We start from the raw sequence: 19,905 nt of genomic DNA on the forward strand, positions 1-19,905 counted from the left end.
AGAGAGATGTAAAACCACACATTCAAATACACACACGCACACATACACACAAAGAACTTTTAAACTTGGCATTTGAAATAAGGGTGATACGTTCAGGTTCTATTATGAAAAAAAACCCATTCACTTATAAGCACACACACAAACCAAGTTTCTACTGAATACTAGTTTGCTACAGAACAGGCTATACAAAACATTAAAATCAAGAACTAGCCTGACAATTGGATGAAAGAAAGCAGTTGATGCTCATTGACAAAAGACGTCATGAATAAAAACCTGGCAGTCCAATCTTTCTTTATTTGGTGTTTAACGTCGTTTTCCACCACGAAGGTTATATCGCGACGGGGAAAGGGGGAGATGGGATAGAGCCACTTGTTAATTTGTTTCTTGTTCACAAAAGCACTAATCAAAAAATTGCTCCAGGGGCTTGCAACGTAGTACAATATATGACCTTACTGGGAGAATGCAAGTTTCCAGTACAAAGGACAGAACAGACGTTATCTACCCAAAATGTATAATTATGATATGGCCATTGACCGGATTTGATGAAAACGAAAACCCAATAAAAAAAACCAGGTAATAAAGCACACAGTTTGTCACCAATATTTGTAACTTGTACATTTATTCCACGTTCGTTTGGTGTCTTCTCTGGTTTGTTGGAAAGGGAGAGACGTCACTCTCCTAGCATGACGTCTTTGACAGCAGCATCTGATTGTGTGTCAAATCACTCACATTAAGTTCTAAAATCACCTCATTCCCCCCCCCCCCCCCCCCCTCCTCCTGTCTCCCCTTAGAAAAAAGTACTTCTTAACGATAATCAATTATAAGATAGAGATGTCACTCTCCTAGCATATATGACGTCTATGACAGCAGCACATGATTGTGTGTACATCACTCACACCAGGGGCCGGTAATATGAACAGCGTATTTTGGACGGTCGAGCAACCACAGTCGACTGACTGTCAAGTCAGTTGACTGCAGTCTGCTGACCGGCCGTGTTTTGACGGGTAATATGTGCAGCGCGGTAGCACTGACAGTCGGCTGACTAGACAGTCAGCCGCTCAGTGGTATTTTTAGAACATTACAACTTCCGATGTAAACATCGGTCCTGTTTTGGCGGTACCGGTATCTAAATTTCGGCGCCGACCCTAAACTTTTTTTTTCCAAACTCAAATTTTTTTATTTTTTGGGGGGTGGTAAAGGACAGGGTGAGAAAATTTGATCATTAAAAATCTGAAAAATGTAAAAAAAATATTGTTTTTATAAAACGATCCAAATTTACGTTCATCTTATTCTCCATCATTTGCTGATTCCAAAAACATATAAATATGTTATATTTGAATTAAAAACAAGCTCTGAAAATTAAATATAAAAAAATTATTATCAAAATTAAATTATCGGAATCAAATTAAAAACACTTTCATCTTATTCCTTGTCGGTTCCTGATTCTAAAAACATATAGATATGATATGTTTGGATTAAAAAACACGCTCAGAAAGTTAAAACAAGTAGAGACACTGCGGTCGATCGACCGAAAAAGGTGCCTGTAAGCCCAACCGCAGTCGGGCGACTGTTTTCAGTTGGACCGGCAGTTGTTCGCGCTCATATTACTGACTTTTGCGGTTCAACGTCGACCCACCGTCAGTTTCACGGTCAGCCGACCGATGACTAGCTACATATTACCGGACCCAGGAATGGTTTGGTCATGAGCCCCTCATTTTCACCCTTATGCACCCCCCCCCCCCCCCAGACACCCCCTCCCCATGGTAATTATTTATAAGATGCTGACTGAAATTGCTGTTGTGCCCTGGCACACTTCTAATCACATTTACCACACTTGTACTCCCTGACCTTCTGCCCAATTCTCACTTCTTCTTCTTTCCCTTCTTCTTTCCTTTCTTGCCACTCTTTTTCCCTTTCTTCTCGCCTTTCTTCCCCTTCTTCCCCTTCTTTCCCGAGTTCTTCCTCTTCTCTGCTGAGGCTCCTGCGATGGCATAGACAGGAACCTCTGGCACTTCACTGACTACTTCAATCTCTGGCATAACTCCATTCCTGGCAGCATTCAGAACTTCCCATGTTTCACTGTTGAAGGGTGCCATTTCAACAGGGGTTGCGCCTGACCCATTCCTGGCGTCCAGCGGTGCTCCTGCCAGCACTAAATGCTTGGCAGCTTCTGTGTGGGTGCCTGTGGATGGGTAGTTGGTAGCAATGAGAGGGCACAATATCTTAAACAATCAGCTGATAAAAAAAGTATGGAAGGTTGATCAATAGAGTCGGACCTGCCCTGGCCGATCACTTCTTGGTAATGATCATCGACCACTTGCCCACAACACCCCCCCCCCCCCCCCCCCCCCCCCCCCGAAAAGATCCCCAATGAGGTTTTTTTAAATATAATCCACCTTTCCATAAAGATCTATAATGACCACATTTAATCACAGTACCCTGGGTGGTTAATTCTTATATAGACAGGTTCGACTGTAATTTTTTTTAAAGTGACAACACACATACAGACATACATGCATGAACACATAAACATGCACTATCATCCACATCTCTTTTGCATTCTGACACGCACTCACACACATACTAACACGTACTGGGTGCATACATGCACACATCTTACAGGGTGACAAAAGAAAATATATGAGCTGATTTAATTACATAATAGATAAATAATCCAATAAAATAACTAATAAATGCATTTGGGAAAAAGAAAAGTACATGTAAAACGATCAATGAATATACAAACAAATGAAAAAAATATGAAAAAAAAAAGACAACTAGTGCTGTAATTAATGGGTTCCAAATGAGTGTGATCAAAATTACAAGTTTGAGACTTAAGCGAAACTCCAACTCCAACCCCCCCCTTTTAAGACCTTCACAAATCTGAAAAAATCAGATCTCAAAAGGTAGGAGTCTCAAAATGAAAGCAAATACATATACAGAATAATAATAAGTGGGGTCTAGGGGGGGGGGAGGGGGGGAGGGGGGAGGGGGGGAGGGCCACTACACATAAATAAACGAGTAGAACCAAGGTGAGATAATAGAACTAAAAGCATACCACAAGCGGCATGGTGAAGTGCAGTTGCAAGTGTTCCATTTACCATGTTGGTCTGTGCTCCAGCCTCACACAAAATGCGAACAACTTCAGCATGGCCTCCTGTAGTAGTAGTAGTATACAAAACATAAGTGGTCACACAAATACTACACACAGGCACAAACACACACATAGACGTACACGCATGAACACAAACATGGACATTACTATCTCTATAAATTCCAGAATAATAGTGTTTATTTGTTTTCCTCACCTTTGCTGGCCATCATGAGGGCGGAGTTGTCCAGCCCATCTCTGACATTGACGTTGACTCTCTTCCTCAGCAGTTTACGCACTGTGGAAATGTCGCCTTTTCCCGCAGCGCTTATCAAACGTTGCTCGGTCTCCCAGCTCAGAAAAACACCGGACAGAGCGAACGTACCCATCTCGCTATCGGTCACTGGTCGAGCGGGCAGCTGGGGTCATCAGGGATTACATACAGCTGAGTTTGAGGGGATAAGGACTGAAATAATCACCCTCAAACCTACAAAGCGGTACTTGACGAGTTGTGTTGTCAAGCACGCTAAACGAGAGTTATCTACCGTGATATAAACAGAGCTGGTTTTGAGTAAGTTTCGTATCCTGTCTCGGAGTCTGTCTCAGAAACGAAAGTTACAAAAAAGAAGTTGTCATGGTTAATTGGGACTGAAAAATATCACGAATCCTGAAGAATTTTAAGGGGGGGGGGGGGGGGGGGGGGGTCTGGGGTCCCCCAGACGCTGAAGGATTTGTATAATTAACAACCAAAAAAACGTCACCACAGACATTGCGAATCCGGATTTTCAGTCGGCATAGGCCTATATATATACGGGAAGAATCCCACCCATGTAATTAGAAAACTTGCGGCAAAATGTTCATTTGCTTGATTTGCGTGTGTGTGTGTGTGCTGATTGCGTGTCATTTCTGTTCTTTTTACATTTAGTCAAGTTTTGACTAAATGTTTTAACATAGAGGGGGAATCGAGACGAGGGTCGTGGTGTATGTGTGTGTGTCTGTCTGTGCGTGTGTGTAGAGCGATTCAGACAAAACTACTGGACCGATCTTTATGAAATTTGACATGAGAGTTCCTGGGTATGATATCCCCAGACATTTTTTTCATTTTTTTTGATAAATGTCTTTGATGACGTCATATCCGGCTTTTCCTGAAAGTTGAGGCGGCACTGTCACGCTCTCATTTTTCAACCAAATTGGTTGAAATTTTGGTCAAGTAATCTTCGACGAAGCCCGGACTTCGGTATTGCATTTCAGCTTGGTGGCTTAAAAATTAATTAATGACTTTGGTCATTAAAAATCAGAAAATATGTTATATTTGGATTAAAAACAAGCTCTGAAAATTAAAAATATAAAATTTATTATCAAAATTAAATTTTCGAAATCAATTTAAAAACACTTTCATCTTATTCCTTGTCGGTTCCTCATTCCAAAAACATATAGATATGATATGTTTGGATTAAAAACACGCTCAGAAAGTTAAAACGAAGAGAGGTACAGAAAAGCGTGCTATCCTTCTCAGCGCAACTACTACCCCGCTCTTCTTGTCAATTTCACTGATCTTGCCATAAGCAGTGGACTGACGATGCTACGAGTATACGGTCTTGCTGAAAAATTGCATTGTGTTCAGTTTTATTCTGTGAGTTCGACAGCTACTTGACTAAATGTTGTATTTTCGCCTTACGCGCGCGACTTGTTTATACTTGATATGTCAGCAAAACAAAAATTGTTTGGAGGCACTTACAAGACACATTTAGACCGGCACGGTTAATTGGCCTAGTGGTAAGGCGTCCGCCCCGTGATCGGGAGGTCGTGGGTTCGAACCCTGGCCGGGTCATACAGCAGTCCCTGCAATGTACGGCCCCCGGCGTATCTTGCAGAAATAAATAACCGTTAATGCAGAGGAGCTACTTACACACATGCACACACACACGCACGGTGATATGTACATACCATCAGCACACATCTCTCTTTTATACACAAACATTTATTAATTTTCTGTACATCTGCATCAAAATGTATAACCAGCTTAACGAAACCAGCCATAAACAGCAATACAAAAATAGTGTTTCTCAATCATTCTTTCCTACCATTCAAATGAGTTTAGTCCAGAGTAAATATAATACACATATATACAGATGACAATCTACCAGGATAACATATACTATATGCAGGATACATCTTCCATGGGCAATCATTTTCAATCAAACTGAACACATTCCTCCACCGGCTAGCAGAGGAGAAACAATTACCTTCACAAGCATTTTGTTCACAATTTTAGTGTGCATTTCTTGACCAGCGTTTTATCATACTCTGGTCAACAATGGATAATAACTCACCGCAACAAATTTGCTTTTTTTTCCCATCAGTAGAGTATGCTTTGTGGGTCACTGTTTACACAAGGCGTTCAGTAAGATATAACTTTTTTTTTTAATGTATTTCAGTGGTTGATTTTGCAGTTTAAATCCCGAAAGTAACGTACACCAGTCCCCTGTTTCTTACAGGCGAGAATAGGCGAGATTGGCGAGTGGGGCGAGGAAGTACCGTTTCTTGGACACATCTCGCCGCGAGTGACGCTAGAATTCTCGCCTCGAACGCTAGGTAGCTTTGGGCTTGCTCGCTTGGCGAGAAAACATGGCGGCCACGCAGCTGCCCATCCGATTGGCTGTCCAAGGTTTTTGACCGGCCAGTGCAGGCGACCTTTTCGGTATCAACCAATGGTGTTTATGTGTTTATGTGACTTGCGTCGCTAGCCAATAAACCGTTTCATAGACACTCTCGCCTCCTAGCTTCGCGAGTGGCTAGCTGAAGAATATCTTGCCTGAAAGAAACACGCGTCAGTACTGAATAAAAAGTGTTTGAAGCTACCATCCTCCTCATGTATCAAGCTACATTGTATCGTGTTCACTGCCTCAGATCTGCCCAGGCTTTTACATGTGGATTTTGTTTGTTCGTTCATGGGCTGAAACTCCCACGGCTTTTACTTGTATGACCGTTTTTACCCCGCCATTTAGGCAGCCATACTCCGCTTTCGGAGGAAGCATGCTGGGTATTTTTGTGTTTCTATAACCCACCGAACTCTGACATGGATTACAGGATCTTTTTCGTGCGCACTTGGTCTTGTGCTTGCATGTACACACGGGGGTTTTTGGACACCGAGGAGAGTCTGCACACAAAGTTGACTCTGAGAAATAAATCTCTCGCCGAACGTGGGGACGAACTCACGCTGACAGCGGCCAACTGGATACAAATCCAGCGCGCTACCGACTGAGCTACATCCCTGCCCCAGCGTCTTATAAGGGAGGGAGTCTTAAATTGGGAGGGAGTCTTAAATTGAGAGGTTTAAAAGGTGGGGTTCCACTTTAGTAAAACTAGTTTCAATTAACATATTGTTTATACTTTTCCCTGGCCTTAAAATCTTGGTAACAGCATTCAACTTAACCCTAGCATCAATAAAAAAAAATTAAAACAAATTAAAATAAAATGGACTGCCAACGTTCCAAGTTTCAGAATCAAAAAACAAGAAAAGGTAAGTTGTTGGAACATTGAATTTGACAAACCACAACAAAACGTTTACAAATATATCGACCCAACGGTTTTCTTAAGTGCACAGACAAACAATAAGTAGACACAACTTAGCTTGACGAAATGTGCGGCTACTTGCTAGGAAGTAACAAGCGAATCGATCAAGCTAAGTTCTGTTTGGTTTGTTTAGTCTTCTTTCTTCTTCTTCAGCGTTCCAGAATTTGCAGGTGACGTGTGAGCTCATTTGCCCATTTGGGTTCCCCACACTATTCTCTGAGAGCATAGTCAGCTTCACTCCGCTTTCGTTGAGTAGGCATGCTGGGTATTTTCGTGTTTCCATAACCCACCGAACTCCGACATGGATTACAGGATCTTTTCTGTGCGCACTTGGTCTTGTGCTTGCGTGTACACACGAAGGGGGTTAGGTCACTAGCAGGTCTGCAAATAAGTTGACCTGGGAGATCGGAAAAATCTCCACTCTTAACCCACCAGGCGGCAGCGACCGGGATTCGAACTCACGACCTCCCGTTTAGGAGGCCGACGTCTTACCACCACGCCACTGTGCCTGTCTTTTGTTTAGTCAAATTAAACGTTCCAACAACTTACCTTTCTTGTTTTTTTATCCTGGCATCAATAGTGAACCATGGTCCCAACCATCACTGACACCATGTTCAATCCGTCTTATTCAAAAGTAGGCACAATACATGATGTGACTAGTTCAGTAAACAGCTCATTGTGTTTAGTTCAAATGAAATGTTGATCGATATAGAATCAATGTTTCCTACACAGGCACATGCAAGATGGAATGTTTCGATATTTTGACTTTTTTTAATGTAGGAAAAAAAGGAAACAAGAACAACAGTGAAAACAACAATAGCAGGAAAACAAACCACAATAACAGTAACAAGTCGCGTAAGGCGATAATACAATATTTAGTCAAGTAGCTGTCGAACTCACAGAATGAAACTGAACGCAATGCCATTTTTCAGCAAGACCGTATACTCGTAGCATCGTCAGTCCACCGCTCATGGCAAAGGCAGTGAAATTGACAAGAAGAGCGGGGTAGTAGTTGCGCTAAGAAGGATAGCACGCTTTTCTGTACCTCTCTTTGTTTTAACTTTCTGAGCGTGTTTTTAATCCAAACATATCATATCTATATGTTTTTGGAATCAGGAACCGACAAGGAATAAGATGAAAGTGTTTTTAAATTGATTTCGACAATTTAATTTTGATAATAATTTTTATATATTTAATTTTCAGAGCTTGTTTTTAATCCGAATATAACATATTTATATGTTTTTGGAATCAGCAAATGATAGAGAATAAGATGAACGTAAATTTGGATCGTTTTATAAATTTTTATTTTTTTTTTACAATTTTCAGATTTTTAATGACCAAAGTCATTAATTAATTTTTAAGCCACCAAGCTGAAATGCAATACCGAAGTCCGGGCTTCGTCGAAGATTACTTGACCAAAATTTCAACCAATTTGGTTGAAAAATGAGGGCGTGACAGTGCCGCCTCAACTTTCACGAAAAGCCGGATATGACGTCATCAAAGACATTTATCAAAAAAATGAAAAAAACGTTCGGGGATTTCATACCCAGGAACTCTCATGTCAAATTTCATAAAGATCGGTCCAGTAGTTTAGTCTGAATCGCTCTACACACACACACACACAGACAGACAGACACACACACACACACGCACATACACCACGACCCTCGTTTCGATTCCCCCTCGATGTTAAAATATTTAGTCAAAACTTGACTAAATATAACAACAACAACAGTGAAAACAACAACAGCAGGAAAACAAACCACAATAACAGTAACATAAACGACTATCAAGAACACAATTTAAAAACGCAGCCAAAAAAGTGAGAGAAAAAAGTGCACATTAACCTCTAAATGATTCGCAGATTAATGACTCCACACTCCTGCATATCCTTCCTCTGATTTAACAACTCTCGTATAATTAACATGTACTGCCAAACGTCAAATTTGAAATTCTCAAACGTTCAAAAACTTTATATTTTAAGGACTTTACAATGTTGAAAATCATTAAATTGCTCAACACTTTCCGCAGACTTTCCCAAACTGAGGGAACCCTGCACCCGATATAAACGAAAGAGTCCCCCAAATTGTAACACACATCCAAGATGCTCACTTGTTTGTTGGCTAACTGACATCTTTACTATAGGACTGTGCAACTACAATCCAGCATAAAAAACTATGACTAATTATCAACACACAAAGCAAAATAGGAAGAACAAAATTGCTTGCTTCATGTGCGTTTCATCTACAATAAATAAATATGCAAGAACAACAACAACCGTCTTTAACATATTGCACCAATAACTATATTTTCGAAGGATTAGCGGTAAGAATTTGGAGGAACAAAACATAACAGTAAACAAAAATTATATTGTATCATAACTGATCAAGTATACAACAATTTCTCTGGTAGATAAAGGAAAAGAATATGAAGATAGGGGGAGGGGGGGGATAGGGGGAGAGGGGGGGTAGGTCAAATTAAGTTTACTTCTGGCGTTGTTGTTTTGTCAGGGAAAGCTTAACCAGTAACGGATTTCTTTGCAGTACATGTACCATCAAGATATATTCTAAGAAGCACTCAAACAATGATCAGAAGCAATCTGTTTTTTACCCTGCCATTTAGGCAGCCATACGCCGTTTTCGAAGGAAGCATGCTGGGTATTTTCGTGTTTCTATAACCCACCGAACTCTGACATGGATTACAGGATCTTTTTCGTGCGCACTTGGTCTTGTGCTTGCGTGTACACACGGGGGTGTTCGGCAGACACCGAGGAGAGTCTGCACACAAAGTTGACTCTGAGAAATAAATCTCTCGCAGAACGTGGGGACGAACTCACGCTGACAGCGGCCAACTGGATACAAATCCAGCGCGCTACCGACTGAGCTACATCCCCGCCCGTCACTAAGCTTAATTTCACATATTTATTGTTCAACAGTGAAGGTTTCTTTTTCCCTTTTATTTTCATTTGAGACACATAATCAATACATGTACTTCAAGTGCAGCCTCAAATGTCCCTAAAAAAATATTCCTTGTCGTTCTCACAACTGTTGATTAATGAGAAACCTAGGAAATCAATGTGCACCATGCGTAGCTACACTAAAGCAACATGCAACAAGGAGGCTTAAATACTGAGTGGATTTTACATGAAGATCAAGTGGCAATGCCCGGTGAGTCTTTCAAAGGTTCTTCAACAGTTATGAATTGATCTCCACCGCAAACGAAGACAGTGAATGTCATCGTCTGAATGAAGGGAGCTAACTCATCCAGTCCAAATCATCATCATCATCGTCATCACCAAAGAGAGGAGGTGGAGGCTTGGGCTTCATATCCTGGAGAAAAAAAGAAAGAATAACTCATCAGACGTTTTGTCGTCCCAGTCATCAGTAGTTTACAGACAATGTTTGGAAATAACTCTGTCATGTTTGTATGGGTTGTGAAAGAGTGATTGCTCTTGCTTTTACATGTACTGAGGCAAACTTTCCCATGTGACATTATAGGCCAGTCACTAACAAGGGTGTGTGTCTCCACATGTGGCCCGGGAGCATGTGGGAATGTTGGCCTACAAAAAAGCAAGAGTATTCACTCTTTCACAAACTATACACACCCGGGAGATATTTCCAAAACGTATCTATTACAGGCTTACTAAGCTACACGCTATCTTCATGGACAAGCAACATTAGTACTGGGTGACCGAGTGGTAACGCACTTGCGCTCGGAAGCGAGAGGTTGTGAGTTCGACCCTGGGTCAGGGTGTCAGTAATTTTCTCCCCCCTTTCCTAACCTAGGTGGTGGGTTCAAGTACCAGTCTTTCGGATGAGACGAAAAAAACAGAGGTCCCTTCGTGTACACTACATTGGGGTGTGCACGTTAAAGATCCCACGATTGACAAAAGGGTCTTTCCTGGCAAAATTGTATAGGCATAGATAAAAAATGTCCACCAAAATACCCGTGTGACTTGGAATAATAGGCCGTGAAAAGTAGGATATGCGCCGAAATGGCTGCGATCTGCTGGCCGATGTGAATGCGTGATGTATTGTGTAAAAAAAATTCCATCTCACACGGCATAAATAAATCCCTGCGCCTTGAATATGTGCGCGATATAAATTGCATAAAATAAAATAAAAAATAAAAAATAAATCCCTGCGCTTAGAACTGTACCCACGGAATACGCGCGATATAAGCCTCATATTGATTGATTGATTGATTGATTGATTGATTGATTGATTGATTGATTGATTGATTGATTCAGATTTTCTGTTCACAGCCACTGTAAATCTACCCCTCATTTCAAGACTCCCTCATTTTTAACTTCAAGACTAACTTTCTCATGTTTTTACAAGTCTTAAAGGAGGTTCCACTGTGAGGCCGATATTAATTGGGTGAAGTGGACTTTGCGAAGTTTACATTAAGAAGCTTGCTGTATGAAGCTTTGGCACTGATTTTAGGTTAAAAAAAAAAGAAATAACAAAGTCCTTGTAAAGGTAACTTCAGGCTCCGTTAAGGAAGGCCTTCACAGTTAGTTATTTGGAAGTGGGGTAAATCAAAATCCCTGTAGCTAGCTACACAATGAAAGCTGCCAAGGAAGACAACTCACATCCTCCCCCAGGAGATCGTTCTTGGTGGGCAGCTTGTTGTTTCCCCCTTTCTTGTTGTCCTCCTTCTTCTCTGCATCCAGGTGTGAACCCAGGGTGTCAGCTACTGTGTCGTCATTCCCAAACAGGGGGCTGTGGAAAGAAATATACAATGACAGATGGGGAGAGAGAGGTTCTATGACACACACAGTAAGTGTGCGCATACATATGTAGGTCAGCAGGCACCAGGCATGGGAATTGAACAAAGTAAAGACGGGCGCAGTGGCGTGGAGGTAAGACGTCGGCCTCCTAATCGGTAGGTCGTGAGTTCGAGTCCCGGTCGCTGCCGCCTGGTGGGTTAAGAGTGGAGATTTTTTCGATCTCCCAGGTCACCTTATGTGCAGACTTGCTAGTGCCTTATCCCCCTTCGTGTGTACACGCAAGCACAAGACCAAGTGCGCACGGAAAAGATCCTGTAATCCATGTCAGAGTTCGGTGGGTTATAGAAACACGAAAATACCAAGCATGCATCCTCCGAAAGCGGCGTATGGCTGCCTAAATGGCGGGGTAAAAACGGTCATACAAGTGCAAAAAACACGAGTGTACGTGGGAGTTGCAGCCCATGAACGCAGAAGAAGAAGAACAAAGTAAAAAAGGCTGAAAATGTGTAAGTAATATCAGAGGAATTTGAAAATTTTTATCTAAATTTTAATTTGATTATATACTTACCCAACTCACATACAGCAATTTACTTCAGTTTAGTGCTAGGACGCTGAATAGCATCGCCTTGGTAACAAGGGGAGGTCACCCTAAAAAAGAGCTACCTTGACCCCTTAACAGGACAAAGTCACACGTGACTTCCTGACCTTGCCGCCATCTTTGAATCATTCAATCGAAAGCGAACATAGAAAAATTTCCCTCTTTTTTAGGAAAAACCCCCATAAAACCCCAAAAGCGGGGCAGGAGGGCGGGTATCCACTATGTGAGTTGGGTAAGTATATAATCAAATTAAAATTTAGATAAAAATGTTCAATTAAATTACATATCTTATCCCAACTCACATACAGCAGAATGCTAATGAAGGAGGTGGGAAAACAAAATTCCACTTGTCCAGCAGCGACAATGGCTGGTAGGAAGCTACTGCCACCATGGCGAGTGCTGGCCACATCTCGCAGGTAAAAATTGATGAAGACGCCCTGCGATTTCCAGTAGGCAGCGACTAAGACCTGAGCGGAGGACTGCTAGAGAAGTATCCCAGGCTCTGGCTTCGTGAGTTCTCGACAACTTCATAGGAAGGACAGAATGCCCAATCCCAACTTGTCTGTGCCACCACGCATACGCTTGTTTAATAAGCGTAGAGACCCATCTTACCAAAGTGACCCGCGACAAGTCCTTGCTCCTTTCAGTGTTAACTGAGATGAAGAGCAGTTTTTGGTCCCTAGACCTAATAGGCGTGGTACGGGATAAGTAGCTGGTAAGAGTACGAACAGGACAATTGACCATATCAGGGTCACCAGACGCAAGAATCCTACTTAAAGGAGGAATGCGAATAACAGAGGAGGACAGACCTTGTTTTTGGTTTTGGCAAGGAACTCCGGCCGAAATCTTAAAACAAAAGAGCCATAGCTCTCAAAAGAAATATCCTTAGCCAGGCCTGAAAGAGCGTGCACCTCACCGCCTCCACGGGCAGCGGCTAACAAAACGAGGAACAAGGCTTTACGAGTCAAGTTAGCTAAGCTCGCTGAAGCTAAAGGTTCGAAATCCGAAGAGGCTAGAAACTTGAGTACCAAAAAATAAGTCCCACGCGGGAAGAGGGGACTTAGCCTTCGTAAAACCAATCGCTGCCCCCTTAAGAACACTAGCAATTACACCGCCCAGGTTAATGCTATGCCCTAATTGCTTCAGAGTAGAAGAAATGGCTGAGCGCCTGACTCTCAAAAAAGAAGGAGCCAAGCCCTGAGCAGCCAAACACGAGAGATGATTTGCTACATGCATAGAGCGAGGTGAAGTAGCAGTAACTCCATTCTCCGAGCACCACTTTGTCCAAGCTGACCAGTGCGACGCATAAACAGTGCTGGTCGATTCCCTGTGGGCCTTTTGGACAAAGCCTAAAGTAGCGTCTGAGGAGCCAGAACGGCGCAGCGACCTAGAAAGAAGGGAGGGCCGTCTGCGAGGCGAAGGAGGACGGGGAACCAATGTTGGCTGGGCCACCAAGGGGCCACCAACACCAAGCAAGGCTGTCCCAGCTCCGCCTTCCTGAGAACCTTTCCCAAGAGATGAAACGGGGGGAAAGCATAGGCTATCAGACGCGACCAGTCTACTTCGAGGGCGTCTGTTTCCCACGCCTCTGGGTCTGGAAAGGGGGAGACAAAGACCTGAAGCCTGCAGGAGAAACTTGTCACAAACAGATCGACTGTAGGCTTGCTGAAATGCCACCTGCAGACGTTGTAGGACCTGATGAGTCAGAGTCTACTCCGTGTGCATCGTCACGACGGGCGACTGAGGTAGTCCGCAAGAACGTTGAGTTTGCCTGGGATGTACTTAGCTGACAACAGAATAAGGTGCTGGCTGCCCCGGGCAAGAATCTGACCTGACCTGACAGAAAGAGCGAGAGACAAAGTGCCTCCCTGTTTGTTGATATAGGCCGCCATGGTCGTGTTGTCTGTGCGAACCCCAATTTGTTCGTTCCTGACCATAGACAGAAACGATTGAAGTCCCAGGAAAACAGCCTCTAACTCTAGGGCATAAATGTGCCCCCACTCTGCGTCTCGTTCCACAGACCTGACGCAGTGTGAACAGAAAGATGGGCACCCCAGCCCTCCATAGACGCGTCTGTGAACAGAAACTCGTCCGGGGGGGGCAAACGAGATTGGCACTCCCTGTGAAATCCCAGGGAGCAGCCACTGCCTCGTTGTGTGCCGAAACCAGCTTTCAAGAGAGACTACTGTCTCCCAGCCCTGAAGAGAAGGCTTCCACAGCGAACTCAGGGCAGCCTGAAATGGCCGCTTGTGGACTCTGCCTAAGGGCACAAGAGTGGCCATCGATTCCATTTGGCCAAGAAGAGAGGTCAGAACACGTACAGCCGCTCTCTTTATCAAGGACAGAGTACAAAACAGACTTTGCAACCTGTCCACCCTTCTCTGTGAAGGGCGTACCAGCCAATCGACGGTGTATGTCTTTGCGTGTGGAAGAAAAACAACCCCAATGCTAAAAACGTCTGTGCCAAACCTAGGCTTAGCCACATGATGGTGTTTAGTTCTTTCCGTAACCTCTTAGAAAGAAAAGCTGAAACTAAGGAATTCCTGCGAGTCCTTTGTGCTGCGCAGCGAAAGTCGCTGACAGAAGCCACTGCCTCAAGAGGTAGGCTTAGCCGGAAAAGTTCCGACTGAGAGGTTACGAGCAATGGCTCAGTGAGCCTAAAAATCTAGTCAGAATGTGAGCCCATAATTTGGACATGTTCTGGCGACTTGTCAGAAACCAAAGCTTATGACCCTGATGAGAAAAGCGCAATTCCGTAAGCCGTAAAAGCTAAGATAGTTTTAACAGCCTGCCTTGTTTTTCGCCACAGAGGCAAAAAACAAAAATTGAGGCCTTAGCAACTTCACCCTAGAAGGTGAAAAAATGAGAGGTATGCCGCACCAAAGATGGGCGTACATACCGCGAAGCTGCCTAAGGCAGAGGGTTTAACCCAATGTTTGTTTGCTTAGCTTCGTATCTTGCCTAAATAAAGGCCAAATGTGGCCAGCCGACGCAGATCACGCTTCTCCCAGAAGATGAACCACAAAAAGCAAAGAGCGGAGTAGATCCGCCTCTTGTTTGCAACCTGAGCCAAGCAATGTGCCAAGAAAAGCGCTGGGAGGCTCCGCTGTTCAAAAGACTTTAGCCAAAGTAGCTAGCAGCGACATGACATCCTTCTCCCGTGCGTCACGACGAAACTCGAAGTTAACAAGAGCAGAGAAGATAGAGCTCTATAAAAAATCTTGCAAAGTTTCCGAAACAGAGGATAACTCGAAAAGATCATGTGCTTATTCCCCCAGAGACAAGAAAGAGGACTCAGTATAACAAACTGTTCTACTGTAGCCGTCTTCCCTACCAGAATAGTGACAACTTTCTCTACCGCATCGTCACGAAACCTGAATGGGTCTAATGACGACGCGATCAATCTCGACAGAGATCTCTGCAAAGTCTCAGAGAGAGACGATAACTCAAGCAAGCGTAAGCCAGTTACTCCAAAGACAAAAGAGAATTCTCCGAAAACGGGACTACTCTGTCTCTGCTGTATCATCTTGCCTAAGGACTGCAAGTTCCGGAAAAGTGGAACGAGGCAAGGCAAACGAGCCAATCAAATTGACTGAATTATGCAGCAGTGTAAACTTCTTAGCCAAACCAGCAGGCAAAGCTGAGGCTAAAAACAAAGAAGCACGGTAAGGCTGCGCTGAAACAGGAGCCAGACCTTGTGCTGTTAACCACGGTACAGCGTGAAACGCACCGCCATACTGCCCAGTAGTCAGTAGCATAGACAGCTCAAACGCTACCAACGGGAATTTCCGCAAACGGAACTGCTGTTCCCAGTCCTTCGCAGAACGGGAATCCCCCAAAGCGGAAGGAGGTTGGGCAACAAACCTACAAGTGTTGCCGCACCCTCCTCGAACTACCGTGAAGTAACTTCCGCCGCCAAAGCCAGTGCTAGCGGAAGTTCAACCAGTACACGGAAGTTGGCATCTTCGTCAACATGAACAGAAGCACCAAAATCCGACTCATAATCCCGCACATCCGTGCAACAAGGCAACGAACTTCCGCCCTGACTACAATAGTCAGGCGAAGCGTCACCCAGAAGAGACGACACACAAGGGATGCGATACCCAAGCAGTGTGTCCCTAGGGACTGCTTTCCTGCCCAGCGGGCGGAAGCGGGGAATGTCACCCCCTCCTCAAAATACCGTGAAGCCACTTCCTCCGCTAAAGCCAGAGCTTGCGGAAGCTTAGTCGGTATGCGGAAGTTGACATCTTCGTCACCCTGGACGGAAGTGCCAAAATCCGACTCGTAGTCCCTCACTTCCGTGAAGTCAGGCAAGACACTTCCGCCGTGACTACCATAGTCCGACGAAGTGTCGCCCGGAAGAGACGCCCACGAGGGATTTTATACCCAAGCGGTACGTCTCTAGGGACTGCTTCCTGCCTGTAAGGCGGAAGCGGGGAAAGCTGTGAAAGCTGTGCTGCCGCACCCACTGTTCCTCTAGGGAGTGTAGGAGGACGCACTTCCCCTGTTCGGTCAGAGACCGAACGCGTGTCTGGGCTTTTCCCTCGATCTAGACGTTCACTCAATCGGAACGACGTAGACCGAGGGCCTAAGCTTTCGCGCACACGAACCGGTGTGGCTACTCTCTCCAAACCACGCACTTCGTTTTGGCCGGAGAACCCGGTTACTGGCGAAGTATAAATACCTTGATCGTCGTCAGTCCAAGAGGCCTGGGAACGCAGCAGGGAAACACCACGGCTGCCCTCAAACGAGGCGTGAACGTCGGCGGACGTAAAAGTGGAGGAAGGCGGAACACACACCCTGGCAAGGGAACGCACACCTCCCACACCGGAAGGCAAAGACACATCTCAGCCTTGGTAGACGATAACTCGGCTGAAAGGGAGGATATCTGAGCACTCAAGGAGTGCAAAATAGCATAAACATCCTGCTTCTCGCTAACATGACCTGAACCGGACAAGACCGGTGAAGCAGCTGAAGGCAAACTAGGCATAGCCGGAGAATTAGGTAAGTCTATCGCACATCAAACGAGGATTTAGTCAAGGATCTGTGACTTTAATCAAAGCTTAACATGCCGAACTCTACGACTTACGAGAAGGCTTCTTTGTGGGAGAAGGCTCGGCCACCGACTTAGCATTTTTATTCTTTCCTTATCCGACATGGCGAACGGAAAAAAATTTAAACAAAGCTAAGTATTCGACCAAACCTAAGTCACAAAACGATAACAAACGACAAAAAAGCTCACCCAAACACACAGTAGGAGCAGAGGGACCGTGTGCAAGTACCAAGGCAGGGTCTGACAAAGGCAGAAGTCAGACAAACCGGCTGAAAGCCGAAGCAAAATCAAAACACGTCTGTAGACACGGACCGCTGAAGATGGAATGATTCAAAGATGGCGGCAAGGTCAGGAAGTCACGTGTGACTTTGTCCTGTTAAGGGGTCAAGGTAGCTCTTTTTTAGGGTGACCTCCCCTTGTTACCAAGGCGATGCTATTCAGCGTCCTAGCACTAAACTGAAGTAAATTGCTGTATGTGAGTTGGGATAAGATATGTAATTTAATTTGTTTCTTCACAGAACCCAAATTGTGCAATTTGGTGTCATCTGAGCTCCAAGTTTGCCATTAAATTCAGTTTTCAGAACCATGTTTGCCTCCCCCATTTATTTTTTCGGCGGACACTTTTGCTTTCTCGGCAGAACAAAAAATGATTTTGGCAAAAATGTGCCTTTCGGTGGACAATTTCCATGCCCGATGCACTCATGCATGCTCTACATACAAAAACATACACACGAACCTGCATGCCTATATTCACACACCACACTAACGCACGCATGCAAGCACACATTCACGCACACACACACACACACGTACATCTCTCCGTGCAGACACACACACACACCAACCCACATACACCTAACACACACACACACACACACAAACATACATAGTAAAAAAAAAAATAAAAAAAACCTCACCTGTCATCATCTTCTTCATCAGCATCAAACAGGGGAGGTGGTTCGCGTGAGGCAAGGGTCGGCAGAACTGATTCAGACTCCGTTCTCGTGCGACCCTCATCCGAAGCCGTTGAACCGCTTTTCTGAACCGGCTCTCTGACCTCCGGCTTCTGACTCTCTGCAGTCTTCACGCTCTCTTCCACCGCTGTAGGTTCCACATCCTCTTGTTTCTCTACTGGCTGCGAGGGTTCAGTAGTTTTCTCTTGACTTTGGTCCCTTTCCGTCAGGTCCCCTTCAGACCTGGGAGCAGACGGTGGTGTGTGGAACGACTCGTCTGTGTTAGGGTCTGAGGCAACTTCTCCGTCTTGCGCAGAAACTGTGGACGGTGATGAGATGCTATGATCTTCCCCCCCTCCCCCTTCCGCTTGCCGCTCGTCTTTCTCGCTGGTTTCATCGTCTGTGTTATCGTGGTCGGCCTCAGCTGCAGCGTTGGGGGGAAGAGGTTCATTGTCTGCCTGCCTCTCGCTGGGCTGAGGAGGGCTTGTCTCTTCTGCTGGTGGTGGTGCTGATTCTGCTTTGGTTATATCTGAAAATAATTATTGTTGGTATTTTGTTAGCTGTGTGATGATTGTTTGTTGACCTGCCTTCAAGTACAGACTGGATTGTGAAGGGAAAAAAAGCTAATTTAAAAGAGTGTTCAGAGGAAGATACATTGCTGTACATTTCATAACCAAGGTCCGATAGATAGCATACAAAAGATCAGAAATTGTCTAAAAAACAGGCAACGGGCGCAATGGCCATGTGGATTAGACGTCGGCCTCTCAAGTGGATGGTCGTTGCTTCCAATCCTGGCCGCGCCTGGTGGGTTAAGGGTGGAGATTTTTCCGATCTCCCAGGTCAATTTATGTGCAGACCTGCTAGTGCCTTATACCCCTTCATGTGTACACGCAAGCACAAGACCAAGTGCGCACGAAAAAGATCCTGTAATCCATGTCAGAGTTTGGTTGGTTACAGAAACACAAAATTACCAAGCATGCTTCCCTTGAAAGCGGCGTATGGCTACCTAAATGGTGGGGTAAAAACAGTCATACACATTAAAACTGTGGACAAAGAAGAAGAAGAAGAAGAAGAAGAAGAAGAAGAAGTCTAAAAACATAACCTTTTAGCTGATGCTAAGATTTTGAAGTGCCAGAACAGAATTTCAAGAAAAGAAAGAGAAACAAGATGGCTTACCCTCTACTACTCTAGAAGGCAGTTCTGTTGTTGCTTTTGCTGTTTGCTGCTGTGGAAGGTCTTCCTTTTTTTCCTCTTCTTCTTCTTCTTCTTCCTCTTCCTCGTCTTCTTCTTCCTCTTCGTCCTCTTCCTCTTCGTCTTCCTCATCTTCTTGCTGCTGCGTGGCTCCTGACTGTGCCTGTACTAACTTCAGCGTTGTTTCCTGAAGAGGAAAAAAGCAATATTTACCATAAAATGCAAGACATTTAGTTTGAATCCTATCTCAAACAACAGGTAGCAGAAACTTGATTAAAAACAAGTAGCAGACAATTCTGTTATCTGTATTAAGTGCACATTCACACTTTCATTCATTACACCTTCATGAATATTTTCTTTTCTTACTTTTCAAAGGATGAAAATTCAGCCAGTTTTTCTTTTTTTTGGTGCATGAAAATTAATAAAGAATACGCACCTTGATGACACCGAGTATAGCGGCCATGACCTCTGACCCCATGTAATTTTCCTCCGAATCAAACTCTTCTCGCAGACTCTGGTACACAGAGTTCATCACCTTCTTCACCTGAGAGAAACATGAGTAAAGTCAGTAACGTTGTCAGGCATATACACACACAAATATAAGAATAACCGAAGAGCCTTCGTTCTTACACTTTCAAGAAATAACTAATAAATGGCTCCGTAATAAAAATCTGAAACAATATTGGCAACAAACAATCATTTAAAATAAGT

General features: G+C 44.1%; 2 protein-coding genes across 3 annotated transcripts in view; both read right to left on the bottom strand.

Moving 5' to 3' along the window:
- Nucleotides 1-78: 78 nt before the first annotated feature.
- LOC138948826 (ankyrin repeat domain-containing protein 65-like) lies at nucleotides 79-3,623 on the bottom strand. The gene is made up of 3 exons (XM_070320454.1): nucleotides 3,309-3,623; nucleotides 3,059-3,157; nucleotides 79-2,182 (listed from the first exon to the last, which is right to left on the bottom strand). The coding sequence occupies exons 1-3, from the start codon at nucleotides 3,478-3,480 to the stop codon at nucleotides 1,863-1,865; spliced, it is 591 nt and encodes a 196-aa protein (XP_070176555.1). The 5' UTR covers nucleotides 3,481-3,623; the 3' UTR covers nucleotides 79-1,862.
- A 1,429-nt stretch (nucleotides 3,624-5,052) lies between these two features.
- LOC138948827 (FK506-binding protein 15-like) overlaps nucleotides 5,053-19,905 on the bottom strand; it is a 51,516-nt gene continuing 36,663 nt past the window's right edge. For both annotated transcript variants that reach the window (XM_070320456.1, XM_070320455.1), the window contains exons 26-30: nucleotides 19,631-19,738; nucleotides 19,180-19,381; nucleotides 17,968-18,532; nucleotides 11,262-11,391; nucleotides 5,053-9,996 (exon numbers count right to left, since the gene is read on the bottom strand). In XM_070320456.1, coding sequence (XP_070176557.1) covers nucleotides 9,922-9,996; nucleotides 11,262-11,391; nucleotides 17,968-18,532; nucleotides 19,180-19,381; nucleotides 19,631-19,738 — 1,080 coding nt within the window. In that variant the 3' untranslated portion in view covers nucleotides 5,053-9,921. The remainder of the gene's footprint in view (nucleotides 9,997-11,261; nucleotides 11,392-17,967; nucleotides 18,533-19,179; nucleotides 19,382-19,630; nucleotides 19,739-19,905) is intronic.

This window comes from Littorina saxatilis, linkage group LG15 (assembly GCF_037325665.1).
Source record: "Littorina saxatilis isolate snail1 linkage group LG15, US_GU_Lsax_2.0, whole genome shotgun sequence".
Lineage (NCBI taxonomy): Eukaryota > Metazoa > Mollusca > Gastropoda > Littorinimorpha > Littorinidae > Littorina > Littorina saxatilis.

What these genes read in the sequence shown, in the direction of transcription:
- LOC138948826 (XM_070320454.1), bottom strand. Translation starts at nt 3,480, where the DNA reads ATGGGTACGTTCGCTCTGTCCGGTGTTTTTCTGAGCTGGGAGACCGAG. An exon ending in CCTCATGATGGCCAGCAAAG is followed by an intron (nt 3,158 to 3,308) that starts GTGAGGAAAACA and finishes CTACTACTACAG; the next exon opens with GAGGCCATGCTGAAGTTGTT. An exon ending in ACTTCACCATGCCGCTTGTG is followed by an intron (nt 2,183 to 3,058) that starts GTATGCTTTTAG and finishes ACCCATCCACAG; the next exon opens with GCACCCACACAGAAGCTGCC.